We start from the raw sequence: 11,101 nt of genomic DNA, 5'->3' as shown, positions 1-11,101 counted from the left end.
ACAGTGACAGAAGAAAACTAGGAAACAGACAGAAAGTTGAGACAAGTTGAAGGTTAAAGCCTTGCGTGGGTGCTGATCAGCTCTCCCACTAAGTATTACACACAACCAATACGTCCATGAGCACAACTAATGAAATAAGACAGGAAGTGATCTCAAAGTGACACCATTTCGTGCTTTCGAAAGCATCGGAATTTTGGTTACGTAGACAATTGAGCAAACAGGTGGGATTTTTCTCTTATAGGCAAAGCCGTGATTTTAAATTCGGAGACCATGCAAACATCAACGAGTAAAATAATAAAGGTTACATATTCTTGAGCTGTAGAATTCGGTGAAAATCATGTCATAAATATTCAATCTTCATTCAGTTATCAATGTTTTAATATTGTGATAATAATAATAATAACATAATACATAACGGAAGCGGATTTTCTCACCTTCACTTTCTCAGCTATTTGCATAATAATTTCTACATTTTCACACACAAAAGCAACAACTACCAACAAAAATGACACCAAACGCAGTTGTGGGCGCCACAGTTAAAGCATTTGAAATCTACAAGGAACATCGAATGCAACACTATTTCCTGTTCAAAGGCTATATCGTCAGTGCGAACCAAAGACATTTTAATGTGTTTTATATTCAGGTATTTGTTTGGTTCTATTTAGAACTTGTTTCACGAGCTAAGACAATATAGACTGCTTTCTAGCAATGTTTTGGGAATATTTCAATGCCGCTCGACGACTCGGAAATTCAGCGGGATCTACGAGCGAGGTAATGACAAGCTAACGTGAAGCTAGCTAAAAGCTAACTTACAGTTAGCAAACTAACGTTAATGCATCGATTTGGTTGTGTCCTCTACTGTTTACGCACATGCTAACCACAACAGTTGCATTTGAGCGCTACTTCGCAACTTTAAATAGTCGGGGAATAACAGGTAGTCTGTGTTTACGGCAAGGGCGCTAACGTTATTCATCAACAAGTGGTCTTTTATTTTGGTTTGTGTGCGTGTCTGGCTGTCTGATAGTAGAAACCAGTCGTTCCAGTCTGAGCGTTTATAACGCATTAATAATTCATGTTGTATGACAGATTTGACCTTGCAGACGTTATCTCAGTGTTCCGTAGATAACGTTTGCTGCCAATGTCAGACGTTACATAATGTGCATTGGTAATCTTTTTCTCGGGCAGCAATTTTAACACTGTCCTATTTTTTGCCCCGATATCACCGGTTTTAACATGACAGTTTTGGACAGATTGTGTGTGGGGGTGTGTGTGTGTCTCCAACCCAGCAGGTCTGCATGAGTCAGTGTAGATTTACTCGTCCCCATAAGAAGCTTGCATACGCACACACACACACACACATGTTCACAGATCCTGACAATTAGAGCACAAGTCAGGCTAAAACACTGGGTGGACAGAAGAGTAAAACATGAAAAGCCATCAACATATACAGTTATATTAAGATATATACCACAATGTGTATTATCTTTTTGACAATATCCTGTTGTGTGGCTCCCCAAGACAACATCAGCAAACCTCTGTAGGTGAGGTGCAAATTTCATGAATCAATTTCAAAAAAAAAAAAAAAAAAAAGTGCTGTTTGAGAAGCAGCCCTTCATACAGTCATGGCCAAAAGTATTTGCACTCCTGCATTTCTGTCAGATAACACACCACTTCTTCCAGAAAATTGTTGCAATCACAAAGTCTTTGGTTTTCTCATGTTTATTTCTTTTGTTTGCATTGGGACAGCACAAAAAAGCAGAGCAAAAAGCCAAATCTGATCAATTCCACACAGAACTCCAAAAATCATCAGGAATAGTTGTATTTTAAGCATGGGTATGGCTTGGGTTTGGGCCATAAAAAGACATCTTCAAGCTTATAGTTTTGACAGTTGATAATAAAATTCTGGGGTACAGTTTTCAGTTATGGCACAGTATGAGCTCATGATGAGTGGACAGCCACATAGAGTAGTTCTCCTACATGGCCAGAGGTTTTTACAGTGGGCTGAGCAGCTTCTTGTAGCTGAGAGAGGTTATCTGGTCTGAATGCACAGGCTCACTGGGGAGGTGTAATAGGTTGGAGTGGTTAAATCACTTAGTCACTCAGCAACTACTGTGGTAAATGATTCATCCTTTTCAGTCATTCAGAATTTCACGGTTTTAGTTTCTCAATTGTGAATATTGGTTCCTTTCATTTTTCCATGATATGAAACTGAATGACTTTGGGTTTTTGACAGTTGGTCAGACAAAACATGGAATTCAAAGACATTAACTTTGAAGTCAGTTCTCACCATTTTTCTGACATTTTATAGCCCAAATTGATTAAGAGAATAATCGACAAATTAACAATGGAAATCATTAAGTAATCATTAGTTACATTTGTTAAGACATCCCACCCTGCAAAAACGTATTTAAGGGAGAACCCCCCTGACCCCCAACCTGGTACTGCAAATACAGCAGAGTTGTTGCCTTGTAAACATGAGATGAAATTAAGGTATGAGATAAAGTATGAGATTCCATGGTAATGCCTCCTTATACACATTTGAACGAAGACAGGTTTTGTGAATAACAGGATATTGTTCACCTCTTTGTTCATGGTCTCCCTAGCTATCACTACCAAACACTAGTGAACCTTCGTGAGAAGTATGTTTTGTCCTCTTTCATCTCCAAACAGCTACAGAGTTTCAGGATACAGAAACAGCAGGACAGGGAGCACTGAAGCTGCTCTGAAAACAAAGGGAGGCCCTACTCTCTGCGACACTTAATTGTTGTGTAGTGTTTGGTGTTTGTGTAATATCCCCCCACACAATGTCTGCCTACCCTGTCCTCACTGTGGGCTCACTCTCGTCGTTGCCAGGGAACCCTCCCGTCTGTCACCTGTGTTATCTGCTCAAAGCCTTCCGTCTAGTGAAGAGAGGATCCCATCACTTTTCTCTGGACAGCGTATAATAATGTGACCCTTCAGAGGTGTACACAGCTGTGTTGACAGGCAGGGAGGGTTGTAAATTGATGCAGGAGTTTAGTTGTTGGTTTTTGTTTGAGTTGGTCAGGAAGGATGCACCATTTACATATGCTAGCCCAGGCACCAATTGGATTGGGAGAAAACAGTCAATAGATGAAAACTTTCAGGCTTGATTGGAGAACATAGTATGTGCTCCAAGTGCTCAGGAGTGCAGCCGTGCACTTTGGCCACAAGGGTGCTCACTTAGAGTCAGTAGCATTTCCAGCACTTACAATGGTGACTAATCTTTTAAAATATTCCTGTATCCAAGGTATGACATGGATCAGCACCAAAAACGAATCAATTGTTCTGTGGGCCATACCCTGTCTCTCCAGAAAATGTCATTAAAATTTGTAAATATTTTTTTTTACTTATGCTGTTAACAAACAAATCAGCAAATGCTGGCAAAACCATAACCCCTACCCTTGGTGCACATAATTAATGCTTGGCCTGAATGTTAGTAGCACCGCTAAAGCTGCACTCTGCTGTCAGACACTGAGCTCTCAGCTCAGCTTTTTAAACCTTACAGCTACTAGGCAACACTTCCATGAATTTTCATAACTTTGTGCTGCAGTGTTCAATCATGAACAGTGAGCACAGAAAACCATGCTGTGACTTGGTCCTTCCTGAGAAGAAAAGATGGTTCGCTTGTTTTACAATGTATGGGCAGTCAGCACACATGTGTAACTGCATCTCAGTTACTAGAGCAAACTACAGTACATTTTCTCACAGTTACACTGCACATCCTCAGTTAACATTTTTAATCCCCGAAATTATTAACTTCAATTGATTAATTGTTAACTTCCCTATCAGCTTTTATGTCAGTTTTACTTGGCATCATTTACAATTCACTTCTCGAGTATCATCCCTTACATAACACTTGTAAGCAACATTTCATTTTTCATGGCCCTGGTATCTGTGTATCTGTTGCCAGATCGATCGATCAATCAATCAATCAAAATGTGTTTATATAGCACTTTAAAAGCAACGTCTGGTTGACCAAAGTACTTTAGGGCAATGTAAAAACCAGAATAAATGATATCAATGGAGAAATAATTTCAGAATAAACTTAACTGACTTACAGCACTGTGACAGAGGGAGATGTTTTCCATAAGTTTGTGGAACCCTGTGTTATCCTGCTGTTGATTTTTCCCCTCCTCTGCTTTTCAGTGAGAAACATGGACAACTCTGTCACCCTGTGGCAGTTCCTTCTCCAGCTCTTATTGGATTCCAATAATGAGCAGCTAATCTGCTGGACCAATGAGGAAGGGGAGTTCAAACTGCTGCAGGCAGAGGAAGTGGCCCGGCTGTGGGGAGCCCGTAAGAACAAGCCTAATATGAACTATGACAAACTCAGCAGGGCTCTCAGATACTACTACGACAAGGTAAACACATTTCAGCTATACCCTGGCTTATGGACTTGAGCAATCTGATATTTTTGCCCCAATGCTGTATTCCCAGACTTAAAAATGAATATGAGTTGGATCAGATGGTACAGCATCTTGATATGTCTGAGATCAGATGTTTACTTGTCAGTCAGAAATATACAAATTACATGATGCCTGTGTTGCATAACCGCATGTGTTTTAAAGCAGCACCTAGAGACTCAAAGACCACTTCCTCCAGAAAGCTACACTGAAGAGTGCACCATCAAATAGCAGAATGCAACTAAAGTCCACTGCTCAGTGACGCGCAGAGAGAGGCAGGGTGCTGACTGTCTCCCACTCTGCTTGTGGTTTGGCAGAAGCACAGCCTGACCCTGTGGGCGTTATGGGCAGGCCTGCTCTGGTATGTTTGGCTGCTGCATTAGTGGCTTCTAGCTGGGTACAGACATGAAGTCTTACACGTGGGACATAGCTGTCCCACGTGTAAGACTTTCTGTGGTTTCACTCTTCTATTTTTTGCTTCCAGTACATCTTCAGTGGAGGCGTTGTTCTGTGTGAGGGACAGTCTGGTTTCTGCTCTCACTGTGAGTTTTCTGCCTAGGTGATAATGATAAGGGATAAGAATTTTTAGGACTGTATCCGACTACGGATTTTGTCAGTCGACTGTCAGTTGGCTCTTTGACCACATTACCATCAGTATTTAAATGCAAAAGAGTGACAAACCTGCCTATGTCAGGCTGCCATGTGGATTTGTAGGAATGAGACAGACAACATGCATATTTCTGTTGAAACTGTGCTCTTATAGGCAGTTTTCTTTCCTCTGAGACACAGTTATAGCCTAGTTTACCAACATGTCTGAGCTTCTCCTATCAGTTAATCACAGCACATGTTGTTACTGTGCTTTTGATGTGTGCCAGCTTGTGCTGCAAACAATTGCTCTTATTTATAAATCATCATTGAAATGTTAGCTTTCTAGTCCCGTTTAGATGGATGCATGTCATAGAAACAGTCGGTAAACGGCTGTGCATTGCACTTTAACAGAGATTGAGATACAAACTGGATGCACATAACTTGGGTTGCAACCGTATGTGATTTTCATGGTATGATAACCGTCTCAGGAAATATCACGGCTTCTTGGTATTACTGTATGTGGTATTACACAGTTACTATTATCAATTACAACAACCCTTAACGGAATGAAAACAAAAGGGACTCTTTTCTTTATTTGCAGGTGGCTGTGCAAGTTGATAGAGTTGGATTGCAGTGCTAGATTGATCTGAAAGAATAAACAGAATTATCCATCCATCCATTATCTATACTGCTTATCCTGAAGAAGGTCGCAGGGGAGCTGGAGCCAATCCCAGCTGACACTGAGTGAGAGGCGGGATACACCCTGGTTTGTAAAACAATAGTGAGACATGCCGTCACAATGCTCTAAGCCAGTGGCTCTGAGCTGGTGTCACCCTGGGACCCACTTTCCAACCCACTTATCAAGTCGCGACCCACCAGTGCAAAATTTTAAACAAATGGATTAAATTATAAAGCACCTTTTTAAAACATAGTCAATACAGCTTTTGTGTCAGATTTTTCTCTGTCTGCATTAAGGAAATATTACCCAAAAATTAAAATAAACATCACAACTGCTGCATAATGCAACATAAATACAACAGTTGAATAACACACCAGGGTGCTGTGGGTGCTGTACATGTATAAAACTGAATGCAGAACTGCAAACACAACATGATAATGCTTTATAGTCTCTTTTTACTTAACATGTAAGGGCATTTTTATTTCACAGTAAACTAATGAGATAGCTGTAGTTGTGCTTTAGTTTTGACAAGAGTTTCAATGTCTGGGCTGATAGTAGACAGAGCTACTCTCAGATCATGTTCAGTGTCCAACCTGTTCCTTTGCTTTGAGTTGAACTGTACCAAAGCGGAGAAGCCACTTTAACACAGATAGGTTGTTGTGAACAGTACGATTGCTTTGACTGCCAATGTAGCGGTTGAGGGATATTCAGACATCACATATTTGCACCAGAAATGGAAGAGGCTTATCTCATCAAATCATATGTGGCTTCTTGGCCTTTGCAATATGCTGAGCTACAAGGTAAGAGGCCTGTAGTGCCTGCTCTGATTTGGAACACGAAGACAGCAGTGACTTCTGGGTGGTCCTCAGGTCCCGAAGTAGTCTTTGAAAGTATTTGGCTGCTTTGTCTTTGTACCCGGCGTGTTTTGTTTCTAAATGGCGTTTTAACTTGGACGGCTTCATACTTTCTTGTGCCAGTACTTCACTGCATAACACACATTGAGTTTGTCCATTTTTATCATCTATGTAATTAAATCCATACTTAACATAGTCCAAATCATATTTTCGTTTCGCCATCTTCTCAACAAGTGGACCTGTCTTCAGTAAGTGTGCACTGTCACCCGTCATTCAAGGCTTGTCATGGCAACATTAGGCCTCTGCACATCACACACACACTCCTTTCAAAATAAAAGCCCCACATTAGATACTACCTAAGCATTTGAATCCACAACAATATTTTGCTCTCGAAATAATTTTTTTTCTCACCATGTCTCTTGTGACCCACCTGAAACATGCCCGCGACCCACCGCGTGAGATATGCTGCTCTAAACGATTATTAGAATAATAATCAGTAGGTGCACGACAGCACAGCCAGACTGATCCTGTCTGTACCTGCACACACACAAACTAACTCAGTTTTGTGAGCTGGGAAAGTTGTGCGTTTGTTTCTGGGGTCACACCAGGTTCAGTGTGAGCCCTTTTCTAAAGCAGGGATTAGCAATGGACCAGACAATGTGGAAAATTATTTTGATTGTGCATTTTATGACTGACAGTTATATACTCGCACGTTTTATTGTTTGGGATTAAAGTAACAAATGGGACACATACTTTGATCTGCACTGTTCTCGTAGGTGTTCATTTGAGATATCCAAAGTAATCTCATTCAGTAAACTGTTAGTTGGCTGTTAGAAAATCAAGTGGCATAAATTTCACTGATGATTACGACCACATTAACATTGGTATTTAAATGGAAAGGAATGACGGGAGCGTCTTTCTGAGCATTTAAACATCAATAACGATAGCTGCATATCATGCAAGATTTAAATTGTGACCAATTTAAATTGATAATGTGTAATGCCAGGTTGCCATATGGCTTTGTTAGAATAATGAGACAATCATTTCCTGTGGCCATTCCATCTTAACTGAAAAGAAACTGAATGACCTGAGAAACTGATTAAGATGATACTTTCCCCGGACTGGACCAGATTATTTTTGATTCTGTTTTATTAGAAGAGTCTGTGAAGATTCAGGAAATCCCTTCAGAATGAGATTACAATGTTTGGCAAGTTTGAATTGCGAAAGCTCCCAGAAGATTAGATCTTTGACTTGAGTGTATGTAATAAATAAATGTCACAAGCTGGGGCTACATCGTCATGGCCGTTAAAGTTTTTTCTCTTGTAAACCTAGACCACGATGTTTGAAAACAATTCTGATAAAGTACAAATCTCACCTGTATGTGGCTTGTCCTAGTGGATTTTGTTGGCTTTGTCTCCTTGTTCTGGGCAGCAGTTTGCTAAATATTGTTGTTGGACTTTAAACATTCATTCATCGTACAGTGTCACTGTTGAAGTGGGTATTCCCACAGGGAGAAGCATTGAGAAAATTGCTGCTTAGCAAAACAAAATGAGGAGAAGAAGATGGCAAAGTACCAGGGTGTACCTTCTATTGTATTGCACAATTGCTGACAAAAAGTAAAATAAAAACAAAGGTTTGACTAGAAGAGTCTCAGTCAACTGTTGGGTTTCTCTTGATTAATGATTTGACTAGTTGACTTACAGGAGGGCAGCCCAAGTAATGATGTAGTTTTATAAACTGACATCTTTTTCTGCAATTGCTTTTCTGTCTTCCAGAACATCATAAAGAAGGTGAATGGTCAGAAGTTTGTCTATCGCTTTGTGTCCTATCCTGACATCCTGAAAGGAGATGTTGCTATCCGATCAGAGAGTGGGGATGTTGGTGTTGGGGGCATCCCTCCCCAAACAAGAAGGGACAGCACTCTACTGGAGGGTGAGTCTGGTGACAGAGCCAAGATAGGAGGCAGGACAACGGCTCTGGGTTCCAGCACCAAGCAGTCGAGCCGTAACGACTACATCCACTCTGGCCTGTACACCTCCTTTACGCTCAACTCGCTGCAAAATGGACGCCAGCTCTTCAAGTCCATCAAAATGGAGAACCCTGCAGAAAAGATAGCGGACAAGAAAGGTCTCACTGCCACAGTCCAGACCCAGGAATCCATGCCTCAGCCACAGCAGCCAACTGCTTTGCCATCTGTAATCAAGTTTGGAAACACCCCTCCAAAGCCAGCACCAGCACCACCACCTCAGGTTGCCATTGAGCCAACTCTAATGTCCAACCACATGGATCCTTTGCAAGCTCCACCCCAGAGAGCTGAAGAAATCAGCACACACTCCTCCCTGCCACCCCAGTCCGTCTACTCATTTGAACACATCCGCCCCTCAGAGCCAGCATTCAGCCTATCAGACCTGACCTCAGCCAGCCCGTCTCCAAGATTAGTGCCTGACTCCTCCCAGGAGCTGGTGATTGACAGCAGCATTGAGTCTGGATCATCTCAACCCACAGATGCTCAGGCACTGGAGGCCATGGATGCTCACGCACAAGAAAAGGCTAGTGATGCAAATTTGCAGCATTCACATTCATGTCTGTACTGGGTGTGTGTCCACTCGCGCACTGGAAGCGCTTTGTGTACAAACAGCACACAGAGAAGCCTACAAAAACACCTTGGAGAAGGGGAAACTACTTCCAGATGTCAGACAAATAGTACACAATGAGCCAGTAACATTGACTGTCTGATGTTTGGTACTGAGCAGCTAGTGTATCGAGGGTTTTTCAGCATAAAAATCCTACCTGCTGCAGCTAATAACAACTCTGTGAAAGGGAACTAAAACAGTTGAGTTTCAAGATGGAAAATGAAAACATTAAGTTAAAACATGCAGAAATGCTTCCTAGACATGAGGGGAACTACACTGTCAGATGATAAGTCTGGATGGGTTCGTCACTACAAGCAAACCCTTTCACATACAACTGGTTATGTCATTGGTGTGTAAATTGCTGAAATATGTGGTATTCTTTATTTAGCAGCTGTGTAGGACCACATCTTGAAAACTACCAGTGCAGAGAGAAATGGGGAAAAAAACTTAATCTTCCTAAATTTCACACAGGATGAACAACAAAAACCAGTTAGTCACTTTACTTTCATTGTAATACCTGTCGGTACTGACAAACATTACAGTGGCTGGCGGTACTGCCAGGGGATATTCTACATTAAAGCTACTTTGGATTTATTTTCTGATACTGTGAACATATTAAGTGAGTTATGTATACTGTCTGAAGCACCCACCCTGATGTTCCTGAGTGTGACACTGTAAAGCAAAAGTTATTTAATTAAATGAAAACCAGTGTAGAAATCATCACCTATCATTGTGCCCACCAGGTGGACAGTGGCATCGGTCTGTCTGGAGATGAGACCAGTTTGGTGGACACTGAAACCAGTTCATCCTCAGTGAGCAGCTGCACCACAGTCTGCACTCAGAGCTCAGGAAAGACACGCAAGCCCCCGAAAATCCTGCAGATCAGCCCGCCAGCTCTGCTGGTCACGACCTCTGACTTCTCTCCCATGAACCTCTGCAGCCCCTCTCTGCCTACTGCTTCTCTCACACCAGCAATGCTACAGGTGAGAGATTTTACCTGAGGTTACAGCACACCTGAACAAAGGTCCTATACAAATCCAGCAACAAGAAAATGGGTGATGTTTAATAACAAATCTTTTAAATTAAACTAAAACACTTCCTGATACCAGTTTACCAGTTTGCGAAATGCATTGTGTGTGTGTGTGTGTGTGTGTGTATGTGTATACAGTGGGTATGGAAAGTATTCAGACCCCCTTAAATTTTTCACTCTTTGTTATATTGCAGCCATATGCTAAAATCATTTAAGTTCATTTTTTCCTCATTAATGTACACACAGCACCCCATATTGACAGAAAAACACAGAATGTTTGACATTTTTGCAGATTTATTAAAAAAGAAAAACTGAAATATCACATGGTCATAAGTATTCAGACCCTTTGCTGTGACACTCATATATTTAACTTAGGTGCTGTCCATTTCTTCTGATCATCCCAGAGATGGTTCTACACCTTCATTTGAGTCCAGCTGTGTTTGATTATACTGATTGGACGTGATTAGGAAAAGCCACACACCTGTCTATATAAGACCCTACAGCTCACAGTGCACGTCAGAGCAAATGAGAATCATGAGGTCAAAGGAACTGCCCGAAGAGCTCAGAGACAGAATTGTGGCAAAGCACAGATCTGGCCAAGGTTACAAAAAAATTTCTGCTGCACTTAAGGTTCCCAAGAGCACAGTGGCCTCCATAATCCTTAAATGGAAGACGTTTGGGACGACCAGAACCCTTCCTAGAGCTGGCCGTCCGGCCAAACTGAGCTATCGGGGGAGAAGAGCCTTGGTGAGAGAGGTACAGAAGAACCCAAAGATGACTGTGGCTGAACTCCAGAGATGCAGTCGGGAGATGGGAGAAAGTTGTAGAAAGTCAAAGAAAGTCAACCATCACTGCAGCCCTCCACCAGTCGGGGCTTTAGGGCAGAGTGGCCC

The 11,101-nt window shown here is 41.7% G+C and overlaps 1 protein-coding gene across 4 annotated transcripts in view; it reads left to right on the top strand.

Annotated features, from left to right (window-relative positions):
• The first annotated feature begins 558 nt into the window (after positions 1-558).
• Positions 559-11,101, top strand: part of elk4 (ETS transcription factor ELK4) — a 16,669-nt gene continuing 6,126 nt past the window's right edge. For 3 of the 4 annotated variants that reach the window (XM_020622980.1, XM_020622982.1, XM_020622983.1), the window contains exons 1-4: positions 559-771; positions 4,168-4,382; positions 8,321-9,094; positions 9,922-10,161. In XM_020622980.1, the coding sequence (XP_020478636.1) occupies positions 4,176-4,382; positions 8,321-9,094; positions 9,922-10,161 (1,221 nt within the window). In that variant the 5' untranslated portion in view covers positions 559-771; positions 4,168-4,175. Of the gene's footprint in view, positions 772-870; positions 951-4,167; positions 4,383-8,320; positions 9,095-9,921; positions 10,162-11,101 lie in introns of those variants that run through there. The other variant, XM_020622981.1, reaches the window with a different exon arrangement.

This window comes from Monopterus albus, unplaced genomic scaffold (genome assembly GCF_001952655.1).
Source record: "Monopterus albus unplaced genomic scaffold, M_albus_1.0 scaffold291.1, whole genome shotgun sequence".
Taxonomy (NCBI): domain Eukaryota; kingdom Metazoa; phylum Chordata; class Actinopteri; order Synbranchiformes; family Synbranchidae; genus Monopterus; species Monopterus albus.
This window is presented reverse-complemented; position numbering and strand designations above follow the sequence as displayed.